The sequence below is a fragment of the Coturnix japonica genome, chromosome 1, assembly GCF_001577835.2.
Source record: "Coturnix japonica isolate 7356 chromosome 1, Coturnix japonica 2.1, whole genome shotgun sequence".
NCBI classification, from domain to species: domain Eukaryota; kingdom Metazoa; phylum Chordata; class Aves; order Galliformes; family Phasianidae; genus Coturnix; species Coturnix japonica.
This window is the reverse complement of record NC_029516.1, coordinates 151,426,613-151,453,070: the sequence shown is the minus strand read 5'-3', so window position 1 is coordinate 151,453,070 and position 26,458 is coordinate 151,426,613. Positions and strand designations below refer to the sequence as shown.

At 43.4% G+C, this 26,458-nt stretch overlaps 2 protein-coding genes across 9 annotated transcripts in view; one reads left to right on the top strand and one right to left on the bottom strand.

The window, feature by feature from the left end:
* Positions 1-158: 158 nt before the first annotated feature.
* Positions 159-17,803, top strand: RCBTB1 (RCC1 and BTB domain containing protein 1). Of its 8 annotated transcripts, XM_015851834.2 has the most exons (14): positions 160-417; positions 1,401-1,557; positions 1,966-2,197; positions 2,869-3,019; positions 3,648-3,798; positions 4,242-4,408; positions 6,820-6,978; positions 7,946-8,053; positions 8,565-8,707; positions 10,262-10,452; positions 12,298-12,424; positions 12,898-13,049; positions 13,636-13,766; positions 16,883-17,803. In XM_015851834.2, the coding sequence occupies exons 4-14, from the start codon at positions 2,894-2,896 to the stop codon at positions 17,021-17,023; spliced, it is 1,596 nt and encodes a 531-aa protein (XP_015707320.1). In that variant the 5' UTR covers positions 160-417; positions 1,401-1,557; positions 1,966-2,197; positions 2,869-2,893; the 3' UTR covers positions 17,024-17,803. The 8 variants fall into 8 exon arrangements, with proteins under 8 accessions (XP_015707324.1, XP_015707320.1, XP_015707326.1 ...); XM_015851838.2 differs by lacking the exon at positions 1,401-1,557 and having other exon boundaries at positions 159-417; positions 1,966-2,207; XM_015851840.2 differs by lacking the exon at positions 1,401-1,557 and having other exon boundaries at positions 2,028-2,197.
* A 1,111-nt stretch (positions 17,804-18,914) lies between these two features.
* Positions 18,915-26,458, bottom strand: part of LOC107308162 (SET domain bifurcated histone lysine methyltransferase 2) — a 20,758-nt gene continuing 13,214 nt past the window's right edge. Inside the window, exons 14-24 of the mRNA XM_015851827.2 lie at positions 26,052-26,166; positions 23,564-23,606; positions 23,353-23,474; positions 22,925-23,032; positions 22,435-22,568; positions 21,939-21,985; positions 21,475-21,533; positions 21,204-21,270; positions 20,570-20,692; positions 20,224-20,295; positions 18,915-19,797 (exon numbers count right to left, since the gene is read on the bottom strand). Coding sequence (XP_015707313.2) covers positions 19,658-19,797; positions 20,224-20,295; positions 20,570-20,692; positions 21,204-21,270; positions 21,475-21,533; positions 21,939-21,985; positions 22,435-22,568; positions 22,925-23,032; positions 23,353-23,474; positions 23,564-23,606; positions 26,052-26,166 — 1,030 coding nt within the window. The 3' untranslated portion in view covers positions 18,915-19,657. The remainder of the gene's footprint in view (positions 19,798-20,223; positions 20,296-20,569; positions 20,693-21,203; positions 21,271-21,474; positions 21,534-21,938; positions 21,986-22,434; positions 22,569-22,924; positions 23,033-23,352; positions 23,475-23,563; positions 23,607-26,051; positions 26,167-26,458) is intronic.

Here is a 26,458-nt window from a genome sequence, read left to right as displayed (position 1 = left end):
GGAACTGGATGATCATTGTGTTACTTTCCAACCCAGGCCGTTCTATGGCTCTATATATGTCGCAGCCCCCCATGACCCTGAGCACGGCCAGGAAATACGGAAACCTGAAGCAGCTGCAGCGCCATTTCCTGGTTACGGCCTTGTCAAACAACACCACGCTCCCTCGGGAGAGCAGCTCTGCGCTCTTCCTGCATCCTCCCCCCCATCCTCGCCCCGTCCTTGAGCTGTGGCTATAAACACACAGATGTAAGGACTCAGCGACGAGTTAAACCCCAGCGACAGCACTGACTAAACCCCTTGGAAGGCTCCAGCCCCGCCCCGCCCCCTTGTCGTCGCTATTACGTGTGCGGCTGCTGTAACGGCCGTAACGGCCGCGCCGTGTGGAGCGGCACCAGAGGATGCGGCGAAGAGCGGGAGGTACGTTGTGCTAATGGCTCAGCTTCATAGTGAAAATAGGAAGGAAAATGTGACTGGGACTGTAGCCTTGTTATGGTGGAATGTTGCAATGCTGGAGCCTGAGGACTTATTGAGATATTGAATGCAGCAGGTCAGCACTGGGTATTTGAAGGGCTTCTATCTGTGTAAGCACGGGGCTTTAGCTTTGTTTTTTCCTCCTAGTGCTGCTGGTGCCTTTGAGTTCCATTTCTTTGCAGCACAACGCGAGGCCGGTTTGGTTTCCTTTTTGCCATTCTTTCTTGCTTATTTTTAGCATCGCTGAAACTCAAACAGTCTTTGTTTCTGTTCCTGTTTGGCTGCTGATGTCGTTGGATCATCTCATAGATGTCAAAGTAGTTAAAACAGGCCTGGCTGATACAGGCTCCCTCTCCTGGTTGATTCTGCAGTTGGAATACAGACAACATACAGCAGTATGGTTGGTGTGCTGTTGTTTATCACGGGTCATGAGGCAGAAATAAAGACAGATAAGAGCAGGACGTATTATTTCACAACAGCGCCTTCTGTACTTACTAGGATTTCATAGACTCATGGCTTGGGTTGGAAGGGACCCCAAGGATCATCACGTTCCAACCTGCCTGTCACAGGCAGGGCCACCAACCTCCAGGTCTGGTACTAGGTCAGGATTTCTGACATTCCTTCTCCTTTCTTTGAAACGTGGGCATTAAATGTAGATATTGATGTATAAGTGACAGATATGCCTGAGAACTGCTGCTGTGTTATGTACAGAATCAAAGCAATGCCTTGTTAGCTCATCTATGGAGATGGATATTTGCCTACAGATTAACATCACTGCTTTGAATTCCAGCTGGGATGCTCGGTGCTGCATTGCACTTAAAATCTTCCCATGAAGGTGCAGGTGTGTGAGAGATGTGTGTTGTAGTGGGGTCCAGGCCTCTCTGATTATCGGCACGAGTAAACTCAGCTCTTTTGCTTATGTTGTACAGGAAGGTGAATGAAGGATGCTGTGTCCCTTGCAGCGACATGTCTGAGGTCTTCTGGATCAGCCTTTCACTGCAAGGATCTGCCCAGAAGAATCACAGAGTTGTAGGGTTTGGAAGAGACCTCTAGAGATCATCGAGTCCAACCCCCCTGCCAAAGCAGGTTCCCTACACAACTCTGCATGTGCCTTTTGCTCCTCATGTTCAGCCAGCTCTGGGGCTGAAATGAGTTCTAAATTGCCATTGGAGAGAGCCTGGTATGCTACATACATATGTGTGGCACCCAAGGGCTCTTACTGGAAAGCTAGGAAAGTGGCTAAGGTTGTTAGGGAACCCATCTTTAGGTGTGGGGTGAAATGGTGCTTATGCCTAAGTTGGGCATTTCTGTGGGTAATGGCAGATAAATAGTTAAGGAAAAATATGTTTTTCTTGACAAGTTTGCATTATATAGGGTAAATTAAGTAGGTGAAGTTGAGAATGGACTGAGTTGGATCTTGGTCTTGTCAAAAGAGCAAGGTATCACTGTTGTTTTTTTAAGTGATGGGTAACATTTGAACATCTTGCATTGCAGGATTCACTGCTGGTCTTAAATAACACGTTCTCTGAAACACTTTGCCTTACTTGTCAGCACAGTTTTGAGAACCAAGCATCAGAAGCAAGAGTATCTGAAGCAAATAAAGGAGGGAACTAAGCATCAAGGAGTTCTATGGAATTCTCCAATGAAAGCTTTTTGGATCTCATGAGACTTGCTGATAACTGTGGGAATGGATCGTAGATTGACAGTAACAGAATCCCTCCAGGATGTAAGCAATGGTAGAATAATTTTGATGGTCAGGATTGAAGGCCTAAATGAGCTCTGTAGCTTTTGTTGGCTGGCAGCTTTGTTCTTGAGCTGGTGTGATTATCCTGGGGAAACTGGGAAGAAGCAGCACTGTGTAAGGACATATTATAGAATCACAGAATCACCAAGGTTGGAAAAGACCTAAAAGATCATCCAGTCCAACTGTTCGCCTATTACCAATAGCTTCCGCTAAACCATGTCCCTCAACACAACACGTGTGTGTATAGGTAACATCTAATATCCAGGCAGCTGTTTCCAGCTTGTTTCCAAGTAAGAAATGTTGACAGTTTCACTCAGTTTTTCTTCCCCCTATTCAACTCTACAAACCAGAAAGTGGAACGGTGGCTGTTTAGTAGTACTGGGTGCAGTTTGCTTATATATCCAGTTGTGTAAAGACTGCTCTTCTCCTGTCCTACCTCAGTCATTTGCTGTTTGCTCACCTTAATACATGGTAATATAATGAAATATCTCATATAGGATAGAATGTTATTATACTCTTGGACACACCAATTAGCACGTCTTTTTTTCCTCATCTAAAGGAGATGATTTTACTACCCGTTGATAAAAGTGTAAAACTCACCTTTAGATAAGATTTTCTTGGTTTTAATTCTGGCGTTGTCATCTCACTTGCAGTAAGTCCGTGAGACACAGTAACATCATGGTGGATGTGGGCAAGTGGCCAATATTTACCTTGCTGTCACCTCAAGAAATAGCATCTATTCGGAAAGCATGTGTGTTTGGTACATCAGCCAATGAAGCTATATACACAACGCACAATGATGAGGTAAGGCTTTGTTAAAATGGAGCAGAGTTTGCAAGCCTGGGTAGACTGTGATTTCTTCTTTCAAATCCTATAAAAGTTGTAGGATTCAGTCCCCAGTAGTAGAGCTGTAGCTGAGAGAATATGCTCTTACATCACAGAATCACAGAATGAGCTGGGTTGGAAGGGACCTCAAGGATCACGTAGTTCCAACCCCCCTGCCTGGCAGGGCCACCAAACATACACATTTACTAGATCAGGTTGCCCAGGGCCCCGTCCAACCTGGCCTTGAACACCTCCAAGGACGGGGCATCCACAGCCTCCCTGGGCAGCCTGTTCCAGGGCCTAACCACTCTCCTAGTGAAGAAACATGACAATATTGTCTTCCACTTCTGTGATTGTATACTTTTTTAGTGCAGTTCTGCAAATGAGATTCCTGTCTCTCTGGCCTACACAGGTCTGAAGCATTCAGACACACTAGTTGTCTTCCTGAGTGCCCCAGTGCTGACCTTCAAGTTTAACTTCAGTGAGTGAAGTCTTTGAGCCTCAAAAGTCCATGGCACAGTTCTGCCCAGGGTTTCATGAAGATATCACCAAATCCGTATGCACCTGAGTGTAAGTCATTAGAAATCAGTCTTCCTATGTTTTTCAGGTGTTTGTTTTTGGACTGAATTGCAGCAATTGTTTGGGAACTGGAGATAGTCAGAGCACGATAGTACCAAAGAAACTAGAAGCCTTATGTGGGAAGAAGATTTCTAGTCTCAGCTATGGAAGTGGACCACACGTTGTACTTTGCACTGAAGGTAGGAAGTGAATGTTTAATACAGAAGGATAAGTTACACATTTAAGTTCTGCTTATATTTAACAAGAGTGGATGGGAGGGCAATTGTATGAATTTGTTAATTGGATCTTAATATACATCATAATGCACACAGAATCACAGAATGACCTGGGTTGGAAGGGACCTCAAGGATCATGTAGTTCCAACCCCCCTGCCTGGCAGGGCCACCAAACATACACATTTACTAGATCAGGTTGCCCAGGGCCCCGTCCAACCTGGCCTTGAACACCTCCAAGGACGGGGCATCCACAACCTCCCTGGGCAGCCTGTTCCAGGGCCTAACCACTCTCCTAGTAAAGAACTTCCCCCTAACATCCAACCTAAATCTTCCTTCTTTTAACTTAAAACCATTTCTCCTAGTCCTGCTGTTGTCAGCGATTATTGCATACTTCAATATTTTTGCAGATGGTGAAGTGTACGCGTGGGGACATAATGGCTACAGCCAGCTGGGGAATGGCGCAACCAATCAGGGCGTTACTCCTGTTCAAGTCTGCACAAATCTGTTGCTAAAGAAAGTGATTGAAGTAGCTTGTGGCTCTCACCATTCCATGGCGTTATCGTTTGATGGGGATGTAAGTTGAAACCTGTTCAAATCTCTTAATTCCTTCTTGAAGTGAGTGGTGTGGGTGACCTTGCAGTCTGCAGTGGCTGCAACGCAACCTTTGCTATTGCTGCCTTGACCTAATGTGGCCTTTTACTTCAGAGCAGACTTAGCAATTTTCTCCCCACTACTTCCTACCTCTCCCCACACCCCCTCCCCTAAAAAAAAGAAAGAATAGGGTAATAAATGTTTATTTGTTGTATGTTTTACAAGGAGGACACCAGACAGCTGTACCACTTACAGAGGGAAGACTCTTTGTGATATGCAAAAGTGGAGATGGCTTGCTTTGCAATTGATACTAAAGGGGTTTGTTGAGTTGTTAGTTCACTTGTTAGCCTTCAGTCTGTTTCTTGCAGTCTTCATGACTTTCAGTGTTATTATGGAAAGAATGTTGCTTTGTGCATCCCTACATACTTGTGTAGCTGCTGAGCGAGCGTTTGTCATGTGTGCCAAGTCTGCTTTGTGCTATTTGTTTCTGTGGCTTGAGGCTATGTGTCATGGGAAGCATGTGGAATTATTCTCCATTTAGTCAGATTTGACCTGTGTGTGTGTGCGATTTGGAACTGCATTTCGCTGCATGGAAGAAAGCTGGAGTCAACTCTGCTTAAAAAGAAACAACACGAAAAGCACTAACCTTTCTAGCGATGAAAACAGAAACTGCAGCTCCTTCCTAGTAATCTGAGCACATCTGAGTTGTAGTTAATTATGGAGTCATAATACTGCAGTTAATACAAAGGAGCTGAGGGTAGGAAAGAGAGTGAGTTAATTTAAGTGGAATGCATTCTATCTCTGAAACGAGAGCCTGTGCTTAGAGAAGATCTTTGTGCTGTCACGTTTGCTTGGATTAAATGATAAAATTTGATATGTAATTCTTCTCTGTGTGGGCAGGCAATAGTATTCATGTGTTAGCTTAACTGTTGGTGTCAGCTACTGTGGTAGCTGCCTGGGGTGACTGTGCTGTCTTTGGAAATAAACACAACGTGTTTGAAATCTCAGTGGAAGAGGGGAAACTTCTTTGTATTTCCCATGGAGCTGATGCTTGCAGCTGGTTAGCCATTGTGGCTAGTTAATGTACTATAAATACATCCATGGTGTACCTTGCTGTAATGTAGTCCATTTGTGCTCTGAGGTTTTATCTGTTGTAGAATCAGTTAGATTGAAAGCAGTGAAATATTTTAAGTGGAGTTTTATTTTCAGAAGGATTTGGCTGTAGAAAGCCTTGTAGTTTGACCTGAAGTTTCAGAGAGGCATTGGAGTTGGAAGTAACTCCTGGAAATACTTAGAATAATTGATTTGTGCTGTTGGTTCAGTGTAAGTTTGATGCAGTGCAAATAAAAATCGTGAAGACATTTGTTACTGAAATACGTATTACAGATCAAAATATTCAGTAGGAATCTAAGAACCAGAAAATACAGGTAATGATAAGCAAAAGACTAATGCTTTCTTTTCTCTTCAAATTAGGCATGACATGTGAGTTGTGGGTTTTTGTTGCCTTGTGGTGGTGTTGTTACTGATGTCTGACTCTTGGCTTGGTGAACTTGCTCTCCTCTAGATTAACCTGCACCTTAGGGTGTGTATATTTTACATACAGTATCTCTGTCAACATGCAGGTCACGAGCATGTCTGTAGTATTTCCAGTAAGACAAACTTGTTAACTATCTGGTTTATCACAGAGCTATCAAAAATAGTTTTATGCTAAGGGTGTAACTTCAGTAATAAATACTGAAGAAACCCAATGTCCAAAGTTGTAAGTATTTTTATAGCAAACTACTTTCCTGTCTTTTGGACTTAAACATGAAAGAAGGCTTTTCTAATACAGATTAGCTGTGTGCCACTGGCAAACTTGGAACTGTAAGAAATGCTGCTTTTTGTTAATGCCATTGTGTAACAAGGTTATGTTACTTTGACGCATGACCTGATAAAACCAGCTGCTTTAACAACTGGAAGACTGAATAAGAGGTATGATTAATCAGGCTATAACCAAGGTTATTGTTCTCTGAAGAGTATTGAACTGTGGGGGCTTCAGTGTGTCTGGGGAAACAAATCACTTTCACTTTGAATTCATGTTTTTCCAACATCATGAAAGCATGAATTCCATTCATTCTGCTCTTCTAGTCCAACTTCTACTTAAGGTGGAAGTACATTCCTTGTGCTGGCTGAGGTCAAATGCTCTGATTCTGTAGTGCAAAGCTGGATAAGTGCTATGTTCTTATTTGTTAGGTCAATTCTGTTGCTGTTAATTTAAAACAGGTGAAAATTATCTTAAGCATTTAAGCTAGTTAAATAGGTTGGTTGACCCAATCTGATCCTGGCTATAGTACAATTATTATTTATCACTGCTATCAAGTCTTAAACTACAGTTTTGTTTTGTTTTATGGACAGCTGTATGCTTGGGGCTATAACAACTGTGGTCAAGTTGGATCAGGATCTACAGCAAACCAGCCAACTCCTAGGAGGGTTTCAAACTGTTTGCAGGATAAAATGGTAGTTGGCATTGCTTGTGGTCAGACCTCCTCCATGGCTGTAGTAAACAACGGTGAGGTAAGCACTGCTGTGTTCGTTCGCTCTCTATCAGCTACCCTGTCTTACAAGATTAGGGTCTGAGCATGGAATAAATGCAGATGGTCAAGTGTGCTGTCTTCATGTTAAATGCTCCATCATATGGCAAAAACTGCATTGGAATATGCCTTCATTCAGTCTGCATCTGCAGGAATGTGAACAGTTGTATTCAGTATCTTCATCATTTCAGTAGCTTCTTGAACATGTGTCTTGATGAGACTTTTGAAGGCATGCACAATTAAACGGTTAATCTTTCTGCAGAAATACAGGGAGTGATCCTAGTTTTTGAATGTGTTGCTGAGCTGCCAGCTCCAAAAAAAACCCAACACAGGAAGAATTTGAACGTTTCCCTAGTATTGTGCAACAGTCCCATTTCAAGTTAGAAGTTTACATGCGAACTTGCCTTTAAGTTTGAACTTTAACTTCAAATCACTGCGTCTCAGGAGGTAACACTTTCCTGTGACAGAAGGGGTTGCAAAGGTCCTTGAGTTTGAGATGAGCTTTAATTTTGTCTTCATCTGTCCACCAAAACAAAACTAAAGGAAAAAATTGAGCAAAGTTGGAGGCTTCATCTCATATTAATCCAATAGATGATCAGATTTATTTTAAACACAGAAGGAAAGTACAGGGAAAAAAGTCAACTGAACCTGTTAAAACTTGCAGTAAACTAAAATCTGTGTCATTAAGAGTTTTATTACTTCAAAGCAATATATTTTTGAACACAATAAAGGTGTATTTAAAATGTAATACAGGACAGAAAAGCTGAATACAGTCAGTTGTACAGCGTAGTTAGTATCTGTCATCCTTCCCTGTATTCCTTTTGAAACAGTATATAGATTTCTTATAGTCCTTTTTGGACTTGTGCTTGATACTAAATCTGAAGAAAATAAGAATGTCTATTCTGTATTTCTAGGAGGCTGGCTTACTTTTGTTTCCCTTTTGCCTTTAGGTTTATGGCTGGGGTTACAATGGTAATGGTCAGCTGGGTCTTGGAAACAATGGCAACCAACTAACGCCATGCAGAGTGGCAGCATTACATGGTGTGTGTATACTCCAGGTATGTCTAATGTAGATGTGAGGGATGCATTCATATTTCTAGCATCTGTGGAAGCTGTATCTTTAGTGTCTTACTGCTGCTTCTGGATTTCACAGCTCTAATGCTGAATTTACTTGGTTCCTACAAATTGCATTAGGCATATAAAAAGGGGTAATCGCTCTGTAAAGTGCTTGCTTATGTGAATGCTTTACGTTTGGACAGCGTAACTGAGTAAATTATGTTATGGGTAAAAATTACATCTTTGTTACAGAGCTGTATGAGTGAACTGCAGTAGGGAAACGAGGGAACGAATATGTTCCAGTTAGATTCTATGTTGATATTCTAATTAGCCCTTCTAATGTGTTTTGTGCTAGCCTTAAGTACTGAGAAATAACACATTTTATTAGGTTGAAGATGGGTAGATAAAGAATGCCTGAGGTATTTAACATCAGCTAGACTAAGGTAATGTGCGTGGTAATGTTGTTCTTGTCTCTTTTTTGTGTAGTAATAATGCTTATACATTTACTTACAGATTGCCTGTGGCTATGCACACACACTAGCACTAACAGATGAGGGTTTGCTCTATGCCTGGGGAGCTAACACTTATGGGCAGCTGGGAACTGGCAATAAAAGTAACCAGCTAAGCCCGCTGCAGATCATGATGGAAAAAGAAAGGTAATCTTTCTGAAGCTGTTTCTGTGTTGATATATTTGGGCACACGTTATGCGGTCTCTAGCATTGGAAGCATGTGCATTTGGGGTACGGTGGATTGGATTTCTATTGCTAACATTAAAAGTACAGGAAAGCATGGTGACTTTGTCTATCGACTGAGGCCTACATTAAATCAGTTTTCTGAAAGAGCCTTGGACAAGTGCCTCTGGGCAGTGGTCAATTATGGAAACAGAATTCAATTGACAAGCTTGTTAGAGCTGTGGCTAAGTGCTCCTGCTTTCATCAGTGGTAGCATTTAGCAGTTTCTCAGGTTTGTAGCAGATTGACCTTTGTCCACACTCAGCACTCATATAATATTTGGCATGTAAGTCCTATGGCTCTTCTGCTGTTTGCTTGCAAACACAGACCTCACTCCCTTTCTCAGGATCCATGTGTATACCTGAAGATAATCTTAATTTAGAAACCTCATGGTCTATAAATCCCTTAACTTGTGTATCTCTTAGGTCATAATCTCCTTTTAAGTAGGGAATACTCGCGGCTGACTGTCTTGGCAGTCCTTTCATGGAGGTGTGATTCTTCTTGGTTCTAGCACAAGGGGATTCTGTAAGAAATGAGAGGAAAAGAACAGATGTGTGCATCAATAGCACACTGAAGACTTTACTTAAAATGCAATGATAGCTCTTTAAGAATGATGAGTTAAGTGTGTTTAAATAGACAGTGCTTCATTTGAGCAGGAACTTGTTCCAAACTGAGTTTCAGCATTAAGGGAAGGAAATTAGGGTGATGAGGAACTTGTGCATGTTTTCTGGAAGTGATGGATGCCCCATCCCTGCAGACACCCAAAGTCAGGCTGGATGTGGCTCTGAGCACCTGATGGAGCTGCAGGTGTTCCTGCTCACTGCAGGGCAGTTGGACCAGATGGGCTTTAAGCATTCCTTCCAACACAAATGATTGTATGAAAATAACAGCAAAATTGGAAGCCGGAAACACAGGCAGCAGATCAGTTCTCTGTTCACATATAAGGGAGGTAAGGATTAAAAGGGGGACAGAAGTGCTTTGTGGGGAAAAAAAGGCTTATTGAAAAATACATAGGTTCTCAATTTCAAAATGACAATTTTCACGTCTGTTTTGAAAGAAGTTCTGTAAAGTGCTCTATAATATCATAGTAGTATTAAAACTTTCTGGACTGTTCATTATCTATAGGTTTGCAAGTTTCATGAGCATTTATCACTGAGAATGAGTATCTGATGTGTATTGCTTTTAAAGGTGAGGGTGGGAAATAATGTTTTTCTTCATCTCCTTTCTATGGTAATGGAAGAGATGGAGAAATGTCCAATAAAAGTGACAGCATCAATGTCTGATTACAGTAAAATCTGCAAGTAATGCCAGTGCAGCTCTTAAATAATTGTCTGTTCAGGCAGAGACATGCTGGTACAGGACAAAGAAGTGCAGGAGTGTAGGTGCATAGCTTGCTCAGCTCTTATTTTGATGCAGCGCTTTCTAAGGTCACCCAATTCCGTACCTTGAAGTATTTTACAAGGTTTCTTCTGTTTGCAGGGTTGTGGAGATTGCAGCCTGCCACTCTGCTCACACTTCAGCTGCCAAGACACAGAGCGGCCAGGTGTACATGTGGGGCCAGTGCCGTGGCCAGTCTGTGGTCCTTCCCCACCTCACTCACTTTGCCTGCACTGACGATGTGTTTGCTTGCTTTGCTACCCCTGCTGTTATGTGGCGTCTTCTCTCAGTAGGTGAGAACAAGCTCTGAAGTGGCAGCCAATGATAAAAGTGGTTACTTCTCATTTAGCCTGTCTTTGTGCTTATAGTGGTCCAAATAACAGCATCTCGTCTATAGAAGAAACTAAATAAGCTTACTATAGACAGAAGATTAGCTGGGAATGCTCAGCCTCTGGGTAAATCCGAGTCTTGTTTTATCCCACTTGCTCAGTTTTCTAATCCTATGAAGTATTTGTTACTCTTGCCCTTTGCAGAGGCCTGGTGGTTGTCCTGAACTGTTGTCTTTTCCTGGTGGTGAAGGCTCTAAATGGCATCTTCCTAGTTTCAATAACATAGATTTTCAATTTTTATGAAGTCTTTCCAGATTGAGTATAAAAAGTATTTGGATATTGTTCCTGTATTTTAATTCTTAACCTAATATTCCCAATTACTCAAGTATTTACATCAAAAGCCTTGATTCTCTGAGCATTTTTAATCTCCATCCTACGTATATTTTTCCTTCTCCACCTTTTTTATTCATACAGGCTATAAAGCCCCTTTTCTCAGCTTTTTCTTAGTGAGAGTTAACTGCATAAAGATTATGTCCTACTTCCACTTATGGTGGTTCTGCCAAAGAAATGAGTCAGTCACTCAGGATTGGCTGTACTGAAGTTCAGATCTGCAGCCTTTTTGAGGAATTAAGGTATTTGGAGTGAAAGTCCATCATCAGCATAGCTTAAACTAAGCTGGTGACCTAGGAAAAGAAAATCACATGAGCAAGTGAATGGGTATTGGAGTTTATTTAACCCCAGTGAGATGCCAGCTCTGTGTGATCCATGCAGAGTAAACTTCAAGAGCATGGGTTGTTTTTTGTGGCAGAAATATTACATCTATTACCGTAGTTTCTTACATTATAACAGTATATAATATATATTATTATACATTTTAAACTGTCCCTAATTATGAGAAGTAGTTTGCATGTGGGTGACCTATATGCAGTCCTGTGGGTTGCTGGAGACAAGCCGCATCTTCCTGCAATGGAAGCATTTTTTCTCCTACTTTCTCCTACTTTATACTTCTGAGATGCATAAAATAATGGGTTAAGGTTAAGTTACCTGGAAATGTAGGGTTCTTGCTTTACTCACTCTTAGCCAGCTTATGCTGCATATCTTGCTAGGATTTCTAAGGGTACAAAACAGGATCTGAGGCCACTGCAATTGACCTTAGTATTAAGAACTGTCAAAGAGCTGTGATCTCACAGCTTTAAACCCCTTCCAAAGTTGCAGAAGTTCTCTAAGGATAGTGTGTGCTCTCAGTACAGTCTCCCTTCTTGCAGCAGATCTTGTATTGTCACAATTGACTGATAAACTGAGTATAACAGCAGCAACAGTAGATGACATTGGTGAGCTCTGGCAGAGACTCAACCTGCAGGCTGTTGCTATACACTGTGTCTTGAGTGAGTTGTAGGTGGGTGCGGGTTGGCCAGAGGTGAGTTTGCAGGCTGGTCTCTCTTGGTGTAATCTATGTGGTAGTGCAGAGCAGAGCTGACCCAGCGCTATTGGTAAGCTACCAGAAGGCTGCTGATTTCACTGCTGGTCCATGCATGGAGAGCGAGGAAGTAAGTCCTCCACATACTGGAGAGTCTCCTTGGTGTGCTGGGTAATGAGGTGGAGTGTGGACTGCTGACCATTGCTGCACACACCTTGTGGAGCAGTCCTTGCCAACAGGAAAGGGCAATACATTCATTCATTTGAGCCCTGATACTGAGCTGTTTTCCTTGCCATTCAGTTACTTCAGTGGTTAGCTTTAATTACAGTGATGTATGTGTTCTGTATAAGGTACTTACATGTGCTTTCCTTGTTTAAAAATTGCTCCTGCAGAGCAAGAAGACTTCCTAACAGTAGCAGAGTCTCTGAAGAAGGAATTTGACAGCCCAGAAACCTCAGACCTAAAGTTCCGAGTGGATGGAAAGTACATCTACGTTCACAAAGCTGTTCTAAAAATCAGGTAGTGGTTGTATTTCACACAGCTCCTGTTTAAACAGTAAAACCTTTCAGTGTTGCATCTAAGGGGAGAGGGGAAATAGGAGGGGGTGACACCTTAAATCTGCAGTATATGCTATCTGTGTATCTGTAATCACTTTAAATGAAGAAACTGTAGAGGGCATTGAATCAAAACTCTGCCTTAAAGCAGTCCGTACTCAGTTTGCATTAAGTCTATTTGTTGTTACCAGAATAATATATTTTTATAAGCTAGTCTGTATACTGAAATGTTTCTATAGCAGAGGTTGAATTGGTTTTGTCTTGATGCATAAGTATAACAATGTACGCTTTATTAGGAACTAAAATACGGACCATTGACTGATAAGCTATGGTAACGTATGTGACTGTTGTAGAGGACACCAAATACTTCAGAGGGGCTATAATGTTTCATTCATATGTATATATGGTAGTGTTCCAGATGGTGTCTTTGTCTCTCAGGTGTGAACACTTCAGAACCATGTTTCAGTCCTACTGGAATGAGGATATGAAGGAAGTAATAGAAGTAGACCAGTTTTCTTACCCTGTGTATCGTGCCTTTCTCGAGTACTTGTATACAGACAGTGTGGACCTCCCGCCTGAAGATGCAATAGGTATTGTTGTGGTCCAGTTCTACTAACAGCATCTATAGAAACTAAGAAAAGGCATGAAGAATAAATGTATTAATATAGGCTTCTAGTCCTGTGATGCATTATTTTTTTTTCTGGTGATTGATTCTGCTGCCTTTAAACAACCACTGTAGCAAATTTGCTACAGCAGAAGTAGCGCATGAAGTACTTGCACACCTTACTGAATATAAGGTAGGATAATACAAAAGGATGTGTCTAGATGTAATGATGGAAACATGGGTAGCAAAGCTAAGAACAAGCTATGATTCAAGCCTAGAATGTTACAGTGGTAAACTTATGCTCATGTTGTGTTCCACTCTCAAGCATTTAGCTATGAGAATCAGTGTGACAGCTCACCTATTTACAGAGATTAGCAGGACGTGGGTTATAAAAGGCCTTTCTTCCTACCTGGTGGTAAAATGCTCTTATAAAAGAGTAGAGGCCTACTTGCAAGAAGTGTGTTATATCCATATAGAACTGCATACAGATGCAGACTGTACCCTGGGAGAGTAAATTGTTGAAAGGACAGAAATAATTGCATGTGACTCATATGATGACGTTTTAATTGCAGGGCTTTTGGACTTGGCTACTTCGTACTGTGAAAATAGACTGAAAAAACTGTGTCAGCACATTATCAAGAGAGGGATTACTGTGGAGAATGCATTTTCATTGCTATCTGCAGCTGTCAGATATGATGCAGAGGTAAACTTCCAAAGTTCAGTCTCTTAAATAGGTGGCTCCTTTCTGACCTAAACTGTGGAGGAAAGCAGTCAGTTACGTTTTCATATAAGCTAGCTCTAACTTCATATCAGATAGCACTGTCTGCCACTTCCAGGATTTGAGAGTGTTGCCTTTGGAATTAAGAGCTGCATTGCAAATAGGGTTTTTATATATCTATTTTGGATATGGCAGAGTGGATGGGAGCAGGGAAGGGGAGCTAGATATCTGAACATGGATATCTAAAGGTGACTGAAGTCGCAGGTAGAGAATTGATATCTGTCAGTATTTGCATTGCTCAGCTCGTGTTGAAGGTCTGTAGCACTGTGCAAGGTAATTATGAAGGCGGAGGACCAGAGTGTGGAGAAGGAGGAAGGTCAGTGAAACATTGTGCAGAATGTCTGGTGGTTGCATTGGTAGATCACCAGCGTGCAGCTTTGTCATGTATCAGGAAGTATCCCTGGGCTTTCTGCAGCCCTTTGTGCTCAAAATAGTATCTGTGCATAGTATTTGCGGCTTAGTTAGTTTTTAATGTGCTATTTCTAAAGCAGTTGGTTCACAGGCAGTGAATTCTGTGCTTTTCTTGCACTTGATATCTATCAGTAGGCATGAAATGCCTTAATGCAGCTACTTCAGAGACTTACTTCAGAGCCTTATGGTGCATTGCAAGTTTGATGTGCCATAGTGAAGGGCTGCCTGAGTGTCTGAATTGTGGCTTCAGCTCTATGGTGATTAAAGATTGCCTTGGTGTGAGTCATGGCAAACTGGAAGACTTCTGTGCTTTAGCCTCAGAAGGCTGGTTGTGGAATGGGTGTTCAGTGTGATTGATCTTGCCTGTAAAGGGAAGCTGGAAATGAAGTGAGAGTGGTTGGCCTAAACGCTGCATTAAGGAGAGAGTGGGCGATACTGAAGGGCTGCCTTGTTTGTTTAAAGCAGTAGTTGAAGATGTGTAGTAATACTAGATCAGAGTTTGAAATTGCTTGGGTGATGTAGTTCATTCAAGGGTCTGTGTGTCTGGAAGACAGCGGGTAAAAGGACTTCACTAATATAAAATGCTTTGTTTAATGTGATACTCTGCTGTTTTTGGGGATTGAGTGCCTGGATCCTGGAGCACAGGTATTATGAGGAGCACCTGAGGGAGCTGGGATTGTTCAGCCTGGAGAAGAGGAGGCTCAGGGGAGACCTTATTGCTCTCTATAACTTCCTGAAGGGAGGTTGTAGTGAGCTGGGGGTTGGCCTCTTCTCTCGCATAATCAGTGATAGAACTAGAGGGAATGGTTTTAAGCTGCACCAGGGGAGATTCAGGCTGGACATTAGGAAGTATTACTTCTTGGAAAGGGTAGTCAGGCATTGGAATGCACTGCCCAGGGAGTTGGTGGAGTCACCGACCATGGGAGTGTTCAAGAAACGTTTGGATGTGGTGTTGATGAATATGATTTAGCTGGGAAGTATTGGTAATGGTTGGACTAGATGATCTTCTAGGTCTTTTTCCAACCTTGATAATTCTGTGACATGACTAGATCTAGTTCAGGTCTTCTTTCTGATTGTAAGGTTAAAACCTATCATTGGATGTACTTGTGCCTTTTTCCACTTAAACCTGTATTAAATACAGCTTGCTGGGAGTGCATCCATCCGCAAATGAAATTTAGCCTTTTTTATACAGAGTATTGAATTTTCCAAGGTTTCTTAATAGTAAAAGAATACTGTTTGTTGTACTCTGCTGTTGCATCGACTTGGTATATGGATTTTTAATAAAGCAGTGCAAAATACTGTGATGTGTACGCTGTAATTTTGTTTGAAATGCTGCTTAATTCTGTTCTTCTTAAAAAGCAAACCCTTAGCGTTCAGTTCTAATAAGCTTGTCTTTTTTTGTTGCACAGATACCTTACAAGTCAAGATCTGCAGCTTCATAAAGCCTGGTGTTAGGCCAGGACTCATTTTTGTATTGCTGCTGTGTCAAGATCTCGCTGGCACACAGTTGCTCTAGTTGTCAATATTGAGCTCAAGTGAAAACCTGAATAATACCCAGTCTGTTATACCTATGGTGGCTTAAAGATCTGTGCATGGTTGCTGTGCCTTACTGCAGCACGCAGCCTGCTGAGCTAAGGAGGAAGGGTGTATTCTCATGTAGAAAGCACAGTTCCATACGTTGGTGAAGCACTAATGGAAGTGGAACAGAACGGGGAACTGCTGTTCTGGAAGGGCTGTGGCATCTTCCTTATAGCAGCTTTGCTCTGCATCACGAGGAATCTCCTCCTCAAAGGGGAGCTGAAAACAAACAGTCCAAGTGTGAAGCATTCTGTGATCAACATCACATTGTCAACTGCTGTCTTTTGTTTTTTAGACTTCCTTTCTCTCTGACATCATGTGGGTGCAATGATGGTTCTCTGGGAGGCTTTTCTAATCCTTAAATGGAAGGCACTTCCAAGTAGTCTCAAATATCTGGAGCACACTCTGCAAGGAATGCCGTATTGTGCCACAGTCTATTTTTTTCTTGGGTCATGTGAGACATAATGTAACCTGGGTCTCTTTCTAATGGGCACAGGGTCTTCTGCCTGAACTCTGCTTTCATATTGCCCCGTATACGCTTGTGTTGAGCCTGGTGATGCACAACTTGAAGGCTTTATATAATTAAAGAGGAAGTTGAGCAGCCTTACACGTAGATCTGAGTTCATATTATGGAATGAAAGAGCTGAGTTGTCTTCATCCACAGTCTTGGTCATGTTTTACTTCCGTACCAATTCCTGTTATTTGTATTGGGTTATAATGGCTGTCAGTAAATGTAAATGAGACAGTTCATGTGAGGGAACTTTAAGGAATGCATTAAAAATCAGCTGTTGTGAGCAGTGTGAGTGCAGCTGTATAGGGAGAACCAAACTACAGCTGTTTTGTCCTCATAGCTGTTAGTGGGGGTGGAGTCATTTTCTGCTGTGTTTATGTAGTGATGCTGGGAGGAGGGAGGAAAAGGTTAAAAGGTGCTGGGTTAGTTTGTCTCACTCTCTGCAGAATTAAAGCTTAGAAAGGCGTTTGTGCCCTACTGAATGTAAGCTTTGTAATGGAAGAAAGATGACGAGACTTCTTTCTTTCTTCTTTCTATTCAGGACTTAGAGGATTTCTGCTTTAAGTTTTGTGTCAACCACTTGACTGAAGTGACACAAACTACAGCATTTTGGCAAATGGACGGTTCCCTGCTAAAGGAATTCATTGCTAAAGCCAGTAAATGTGGAGCCTTTAAGAACTGAATTGAGGATGTAAGTGACGGGCATCTGTAGGATGTTTTGCAGATGTAACAGGTTGGTGTAACTGCGCGGGTAAAAGCGTTACCTGGTCTCCTGGAGCAGAAGTTGTGGAAGGCCACAGCAAAACATTCTCTGTACTCAAGATTGAACTGCTGTAAATCTGTCAAGCGATGTACCTGCTCGTATTTAGCAGATCTGGATGGAGGGACTAGCACAAGAGCTCCAAAGGAGAAAGTAAAACTGCAACATCCACAAGACACCAGGTGATGCTAAGGACTTTTAGGCTAGGAAATCCCATTTCTAGTATTGCCTTTTAAACGTACTGTTTGAGCCTTTTGGGGCTCAGAGCCCCTGAATGAAGTCACTTAAATCATTAGCTCTCTGTGTTATAAAGAGCCAAAGGGCACGGATATCTTTTATTGCAGTTGCATGATGTGAATGACATTGCTGGTTGCTGCATGTAATTAACCAAGTGTATTTGGTGCTTAGAGAAGTGTGAAAACAATGCATCCTCAAAGCTTGCTGAAGTAACTCTGACAAAAGTAACTCTGAAGAGAGGGGTTGCTAGCAGATCTAGAGCTCAATATAAGTTGTAATGTATACGCTGTGTAATCTGCTGACCTAATATTTATGACAGTTAATGGGAAGATTTCCCCCTTTGACTTAATTGGTTCCCTTAGTGGGAAAGGAATACACTGTTCTGAAAGCATTTGTTTCATTTTTTTCCTATTAAGTATTGTATAAATTCAAACCACATGCAATAAAATTCACTTTTTTAATATCTCTCTCTTTACTAGCAAGCTTCTTTGAAGAAAATGTCAAGCTTTGTGTTTGTGTAGCACACATAAGCTGATTTATTGAGGAAAAACAACCAGAAACCTCAGTTTATTACTGCATCTTACTGACCTGACTGTGCTTGATGTGCATCTGTGACTTCCATTTCAGAAGGCCTGAAGCTTGTCCATAGACACCAGCACAGTACCTGGTGCCTGCAGTCCGTGTTGCTGATGAGTCCAGATGGGAAACACTGATGCTGTAACCTCACAGTGGGGCCATGTGCCACCCACTGTTTGTCTAGTGTGCTTTAAGGATGTTATTGTGCTGTCTCCAAATAACAGGGTAGGAATGTTTAAATTTGAAGCTTAGATTGACATTGACGCAGATTGGGGTAAACCTTTGCTCAGTGTTGCAGAGCCAAGAGTTTCATAGTGTTGTATCTCCTACAGCATAACAGGAAGAGCTCAGCATAGGATCATGTGAAGAAACACTTCCATGTGTGTTAAAAGCAGTGTTAACACACAGCTTGTTCTAGACTGCAAACTACAGACTACTAACTACAGACTAAAGGTCTAGCTTGGTGAGAGGGGAGAAACAAATACAGGGCTGGCCTCAGCAGTAGTTCAGATCCTTGCAATGAGGAAGGAAGAAGAGTTAGCCTGAGTTGAATGAGCTTTACTTCTTTCCATTGATGGTGTACATTCATCTTGGTTTCCCAGTAACTCCTAATCACAGAATTGTAGGGGTTGGAAGGGACCACTGGAGAGAGTCCAACCCCCCAGCCAAAGCAGGCTCCCTACACCACATTGCACAGGCAGGCATCCAGATGGGTCTTTAATATCTCCAGAGGAGACTCCACCACCCCCCTGGGCAGCCTGTTCCAGTGCTCCGTCACCCATTCTCCATGTTAATGCATTGAAGGGCACTGCCTTTGTTTTAGGAGGCTGCAGGCTGGCCCTGGAGCCTGTTGTGCCTGTAGTGTTGTGTCATCCTCTTCAGTGCTGCCTTTGCTGCTGAGGGGCACAGTGTTGGTAAACCCAAGGGTGTGACAGCCTGCCCCCTCCTAGGCCACATCCTATGCATCAGGGAGGCTATTGAGCATCACTAAAGACACAGCTTCCTTAAAAACACTTTATTTTCATTAAGTTACCCTCTTTGTAGCTAATCAATGCTTTTTTGTATTCAAGCCATTTGAATATAATAAACCAGGGGGAAGTTGAATCCTTTCTTAATGAAGAAAGGAAGACGGTCCCGTAGTTTGATACATTCTATGCTATACACATTGATCAGGCTGTAGTACCCAACCACTTCTGGTCTGCCTGTAACCACTGCTCTACCACTGCTGCTACAGCAGACCGAATATTTTAGGCAGTCAATGAACACTTGAAAAACCTCCATCTTACAATTCAGAAGACTTCTCTCCAAGTGCATGTCCTGCTAGTTTATCTTCTTTGGAAAGCCAGAGCAGTGCTGTAGTCCTTTTAACAACAGTGCGTACGTAGATGCAGGCAGGGAATTGGCTGCTTCACACAGTCAGGAGGGGCTGCTGCAATTAAAGTGACTTGAAAAAGCCTTCTGTGGCAGCTGATGGTAGTCCCTTGGCTTTGAAGGAAAAAGTCCCAGTAGAGGGTTTTATTTGGCTTTACAAAACCTACAGTTGATATATAATACGATTTAAAGAGTAACAACTTCAAGTTATTGCAACAGTGAGGTATAAAAATGAGTAAAAACACCCAGTCTTCCCTTGTGGCCATTGCCTGGGAGAAAGGAAACCGCTTACATACTGACCAGATGTGCTCTATATGATTCTTATCATTAGAAAACATGGAGCATTGACACCATGGCTGACATCTGTGGGGGTTATTCAGACACTGTACTGGATGTACTGGCAGCACTCTCTTGGGAGGGGAGGGAAACTTCTTTTAACTCCTGCAGGAGCTCAATCTTGTTATCCAGTCTCTTCCTGCTTTCCAGCAGTTCCTGGATTCTTTCCTCAGTCCCTAATATGGAGGAAACAAAAGGGGGAGGGGTAAAAGCTTTTATTTATGTTTAGATAACAATTAATCATGTATATTTAATGTGTTATAAACTAACAGGTGGGTTGCAGAAGACTCTACTGCTCAGTTTTGCCTAGGGCCACCACTGCCTTTAGAGAGCTGCACTTGCTGCATTACCCCTCACCTCTGCTCTTCAATACAAGGCTTGAAGGTACACTGAGTACTAAGGTTGTCTGCTAAGTTTTATGCTGGGAAAAAAATAAATGCTGAGAAGTAGCACTAGGTCCTCCTGCCCTATTAAGTTAATTTCTAACTCTAAATGTCATAGGTCCCTTCCACCCCAGCATGCTCTATGATTCTGTAGAAGAATAACCTTAATGCTAAAAAACCATACCCAGTGCTGCCACAGTGACAGCATACGTCACGTACCTGAATGAATATTTGTCAGTATGTTTTCAAACAGTCCACAGTCAAAGAGTGATATTACCGTCTCTTCATACTCTGCAGGACAAGAATATCACAGAGGAATGGTTTACGGAAGCCTTAGGTAGTACCTAACATTAGGTGCAGTGCTAATTAAGTAATTACATTATAGTAATTACACACATTACAGCAATTGCTTGAGGTTTTAAGAATAGCCAGGAGAGCACTCCATAGCACTCCCATTGCCAAGTACTAACAGTGGCCCCATGTCACTGTTCTGAGGACTCAAATGCCAGGCAGTCAGGTCACCATTTCTGCTGTGAGAGCAGACTGTCACCGCAGCCCTCTGTACCTGTCTCTGAAGTGTTGTCATCCATCAGCTTTTCCTGTGCCAAGTGAAGGGTGTCCAACATCTCTTCAAATATGTCATCCAGAAGCCCAGCTTGTTTGCATTTCCTGAGAAAGTCGATTCGGACTGTTAAAACACAAACACACGCAATCTTAAACATAACAGATCCTGAGCAGTTTGGGCTTTACCCATTCATTTCAGAGATGGAAACTTTGGTTCAAAACCCACTTCTAGTAACACACACACAGAGACACACACCCAACTGGCTCGTGTTGCTACTCACTCAGCCCTCTGCAGGGAGAACAACAGCGTGGTCGAGTTCTGTACTACAAGAGTGGTGAGGTGCTGGCACAGGCTGCCCAGAGAAGCTGTGGATGCCCCTGGAGGTGTTCAAGGCCAGGTTGGATGGGGCCCTGGGCAGCCTGGTCTACTATTAAATGGGGAGGTTGGTGGCCCTAGCTGTGGCAGGGGGTTGGAGATTCATGATCCTTGAGGTCCCTTCCAACCTGGGCCGTTCTGCCCTCCTTGCCCCAGTAGTCACTTGCACATAAAGGAAATTGAAGCTTTCAGCACTGCTGCTATCGAACACCTCCAGGCACTGAACATCCGTGCAGTTGTTCTATAAAGCCAAGCACACCTTTGTGTCTGCTGCTTTTCCTCCTTAGTATCCGTAATCCATTTTCTTCTGCCGTCTCTTCTGTCCTCTGTAAGAAAATCAGTACATGTCTGAACATCACACGGATGTTGACTGCTCTGTTTGTTTCTTAACTGCTATTACTGCACATGCACAATATACTCAATAGCTGAGAAATTCCTGGGGACAAATAACCCAGTTGTGAAAGACTGGAGCCTTTGGTGGAAAGGCAGGTGTGGGTTTCCGTTTTAGAACTACTTAAATGTGGAATTACCATTTGTTCCATGATGGTGGAAGATTTCGATGCATGTCTTCTCCTCTTATTAGCTGCATCTAGAAATCAAGAGACAATGAAGCCTGAGAAATCTGTGAAAATGGACTTTTTTCTTCCAACCAATCCTTGTTACTGTTAATACATCAGTCTCTCTCCACCACAGCATCAGAAGCAGAAGAAAGGAAGCTGGAGAAGCGTTAACAACTGCCACCAAAAGCTGAGGGTTTTAAGGGCAGTGGAGTGGGATCCTTCAGAACGAAAGGCCACGTTTAAGAAGTACTGAAGTGAATGGAGAAGATGCAGATGCACACATGGATCTCAACCAACCCCCTCCTGCAAGACCATCAACCCACCACTCAACATAAAGGGGGAATAACATCAAGTCTGTTCAAAGGGGTTACTGACTGCACTGTGCAGGCTTGTAAAGGAGATAGAAAGAAATGAAGCCATTAAAAGCAACTCACCATAGTGATTGGTCCTGTTGCCTGGGTCATGTTTCGAGCAGAACACTCTGAAGTTTCAGTTCAGTTACAAGAGAAAAGGTATGAATGAATAGAAAGGAATACATACACAGAGTTACGATGACACAGGAGAGGTGCTCCAATGTGCCTGAATTCCCAACACTGCCCCCTGGTGGTGGATTTTAACCCTCCTCATACTTTAAATCTATTCTTTCCCAGTTAAAAGCAACCTTCATAAGCACGAGGGCTTCTAATAACACCCACACAGCAGTTTTTACTACCCAGGCCACCTTATGTGGAAGCACTTTCCTGCATCACTGGTACTATGCATTATGCTGATGGCCCCACCTGTACTGTTAGTGACCCTTTGCAAAGCACCGTGTACCTTTTCTGCTCTGTTTGCTTCGATAATCTCAGAAAACCATCAAAATCCAACCACACATTCAATAAATAACACCGCAACCTGGACCACCCCACATCAGAAAAGGCTGTTAAATACCGGTAGACTCCATTTACTTCATCTGTTTCTATGGCTGCATCATCACACAGGGCACAGAAGTAGTGGTAGCTCCTGCGACAGGCTCTCTCCTCACACCCCACTGTAGCTCCTTTCTTGCGACAGAAGTTGCACACCTACAGCAAAGTGAAATCTAACTTAGGAAACAAGCATTATCCTCTATAGGAAAGCCCAGTCCTTCATTGCAAGACTTAGAGCCTCTCAGTGAAATCTCTTAGTTTTTCCTCTTGGGGAAAAAAGAGGCCAGAAAACACAATAAATCCCAATTACTAAGAAAAATAATAATGGAATGTCAGTAAGTGCGATGTCAAATTGATGTTTTTGATTCTAAATCTGTAATTTCCCCAGTCTTAATAGGTCAGGCGGACCAAGGCCACCTTTCATTTCCTCTCCCCATCATAACCGACCAGACAACCTCAGTGTGCCCCCTGCTTTGAGGCAGCGCTGAGTGCTGGTTCAGAAACTGCCTTACCAGACGCTTTCCTCTCTTGAGTTCATTCAACACAGACTCCACATCAAACCTTAAATCTAGATTTTCTGGGTTATATTCTTCAGATTCCACAAATCCAGAGGAAAATAACTAGAGACAAAGAGACAATGATAAGAATTAACAGAGCCAGTTAGTCGTCAACCTATACAATGTCCCTCTTTATCAGTGATTTTATACATCCAGCCTGGCCTTGAATGCCTCCAGGGTTGGGGCATCCACAGCCTCCTTGGGCAACCTGTTCCAGTGCGTCACCACCCTCTGAGTGAAAAACTTCCTCCTAATCTCTAACTAAACCTCCCATGTTTCAGTTCAAAACCATTCCCCCTTGTCCTATCGCTATCCACCTTTGTAAACAGCCTTCAGTGCTCTTCCACTCTCCTTTAGGTACCACCCAACTGAAAACCACTCACCAAACAATTCTGATGAGCTGCAATATTTTGCTCTTTGGCAACGTACATTATAGAAGCAGCATCCCCTTCTGAACAGAACGCACACGTCCTCCTCACCATTTTCGCCATTATCTGGAGAGCACCTGGAACAAAACACAAAGAGATGGACAAAAACCTCATAGGCCAGGCAGGATGAGCAGAGAGCAGCAAAGCCAACAAACACAAGTTTTACTTGGTGGTTTCTGGGCAAGTCCACAGCAGGAATCTTCAATTCCTCACTCCCACGAGGTGGGACGCTCCGAACACCTGGGACGTCACCTCCGACAGCCCAGAGCACTGTAGAATAAGAGCAAGAACAGCCTGGTGTTAGTTTCCAGAAGGATTTCAAGTATCCCAGTGACACAAGTACGAGACAAGCAGGAAATCTCACAGCCCACCAAGTCTGGCCCATATTTCTCTCTTTCAGCAGTCAACCCATGCCTTAATCAGTTCCATATCCCTTCTATTTTATGGGAGGGAAGGTCTCAAATGAGAACACCGGGACATAAAGGGATTTCTTCTTTCCCCCAGCACCTTTCTGTACCTCGCAAGCAAGGCAGACAATGTTAGTCTGTCCCCATTCTATCTATACAGCAATCGTCACAACAGCCTCAAAACTGAGGCATTAGATAAATATACAATGAACGGAAATCCACAGAACTAATAGCAACATTGACAAAAGGAAACTAAAAAGCAGAACGATGGTGTTTGAATGGGTGGACACCCAATGTGGGAAGAGTTCTCACAGCAGGTTGATACCTGAGCTCTCTGCAGATGCATAGGCCCTGATCAGTCCCTGTTGGATGAGGTGTCTCTAGGTATTTGGTAAGGAAGATGCTGAAGATGGAGGCTGCAGTTCCTGCTGTCCTTACAGACTCTGAGGAGGAATCCTGGTGCTGTAAGAGAACCAAAGACATTCAGTGAGCTCAGCCTTTTTGTTTCCATGCCTTTGCAGGAGCCCTGAAGTAGCAGAAGGGCAGCTCGCAGCCAACCCTCACTAGGAAAGCAGTGAGTTCTTTGTGCTGTTCTGCAGCAACACGCCCTATCAGCGCTTGCAAACAGCAGCCGGGTGGAAGAAAGCAGTAAACGAAAGTGAAAGGGGAAGAAAGCACACGGTGACTGTGCAGTTCCTCGGTGTATTTCATTCAGCCGTTACTCATTAGCCCAACAGGCGGCTCCGTTCCAGAAGCGATTGTGAGAGCAGCCGTGCAGGGAAACAAACCACATCCTCACCCAGGAACACACAGCTGCCCATCGTAAGGCTCCCACAACAAACCCACCTCCTGCTCACCGCCCACGAAACGCTTTAAAAGACGCGAGGCGCAGAAAAGACGTCATTTTAAAGCAGATGGACGCGGTGGCGGCTCTGTCCCTTCACACTGCCGTTCTACGTTACGGGAATAACCGGAGGGCTCCTCATCCGCCTCCAAAGCGCTCGGCCTCGCAGCTCTGGAGCCTTATCCGCTCCCTAACGCCCTCGGAGGACGCAGTGCTGTGTATCAGCGCGGCGGAGCAGCAGCAGCGCCGTGCCGACCCGCACAGCCATACTTACCCCAACAGCCCCGGGCACCGCCAACACCTCAACCCGCTTCCGCGGCACGGATGGGGCGCACGGAAGTGGGCGGGCAGTGCCGGAGCACGAAGCATGCGCGGCAGCAACCACAGGGCGACAGGGAGGTCCTTATCAACCCGGGCTATTCCATGTATGAAACACAGAAATGGAGCTATGTGACAACGAGTTGTTTTATGAAGTGACACAAGCCACACACACGTATAGGCAGGCTGAGATATTATTATCAGGAATCACTGCATTTTATTTGCCAGGTGGCACAAGTTCATACAGGCTGAGGGAGCTGGGATTGCTCAGTATGAAGGGGGTGGGGGGACCTCACTGCAGCCTCCCAGTACCTAAAGGGAGCCTATAGACAGGAGGGGAGGCAACTCCTGACAAGGGTAGATAACAGCAGGACAAGGGAAATGGTTTTTGGTTGAAGGAGGGGAGATTTAGGTTGGATATTGGGGAAGTTCTTTACTATGAGAGTGGTGAGGTGCTGGAACAGCTGCCCAGAGAGGCTGGGGATGCCCCATCCATGGAGGTGTTCAAGGCCAGGTTGGATGGGGCCCTGGGCAGCCTGGTCTAGTGTTAAATGTGGAGGTTGGTGGCCCTGCCTGTGGCAGGGGGTTGGAGCTTCATGGTCCTTAAGGTCCCTTCCAACCCAAGCCATTCTGAGGCCTGTGGGCCATGGGTTGGACATGCCTGGCCTAAATCATCACTAAATCTTGTAAATGGCAATTCTTGTGTAAAACCTTTATGTAAGTGACAAAAATCTGCTAATGGGTGAACAAATACCAAGAGGAACCCTTCACAGTTTGCCATCCATGGCCTACGGAGTATCAAGGAAACTCAAGCTTCTGAAATCCATGAAGGAGGGGGAGAGACAGATCAGGAGCATAAAAAACACCATCTAGGAAGAGTCTGCTGCCTGTCTGTATGACAACCAGCTTTACCCACGTAAACAATAAAAATGACCTTTAAATAAATGTAAATTAAAAGAATTATCAGATCAAAGGCATCTTAGTTCAATGTCATTAGCACCACAGATTTGACTGCACTGCTCAGTCCCCTACAGCACATCAATCCCTATGTCCACAAGGTGCTGACAGTAGAAAGGCCTGCTCTATAAGGTCTTCTTCCTGCATTTCTGAACTCCGCACCAACAGGAAACCTCTGTCTCAGGCATAGTTCCAGCTTCATAGCCATAATCCCACGTGAGCTCAGTTCCAGCTTTCACGTGCCTAAGGAATAAAACACCCGGTCAATGTATTTGAATTAAGTCAAACAGCAAAGTGCTTACAATTGGTCACCAACAACTCACAAGCAAAATCCAAATGCATACGGGGGCAGAAGCATTGCATAGGCACCATGCTCAGATTGAACCAAGAGGGACAAGGAGTGGCACCAAGAGATATAAAGAGTGCTGGTTTCCCTACTAGAGCTATGAAGACTGGAGATACCTGTACCTAGCAATAAAGATAGGCTCCCCAGGGAGGTGGTTGAATCGCCATCCCTGGATGTGTTTAAGAGCCA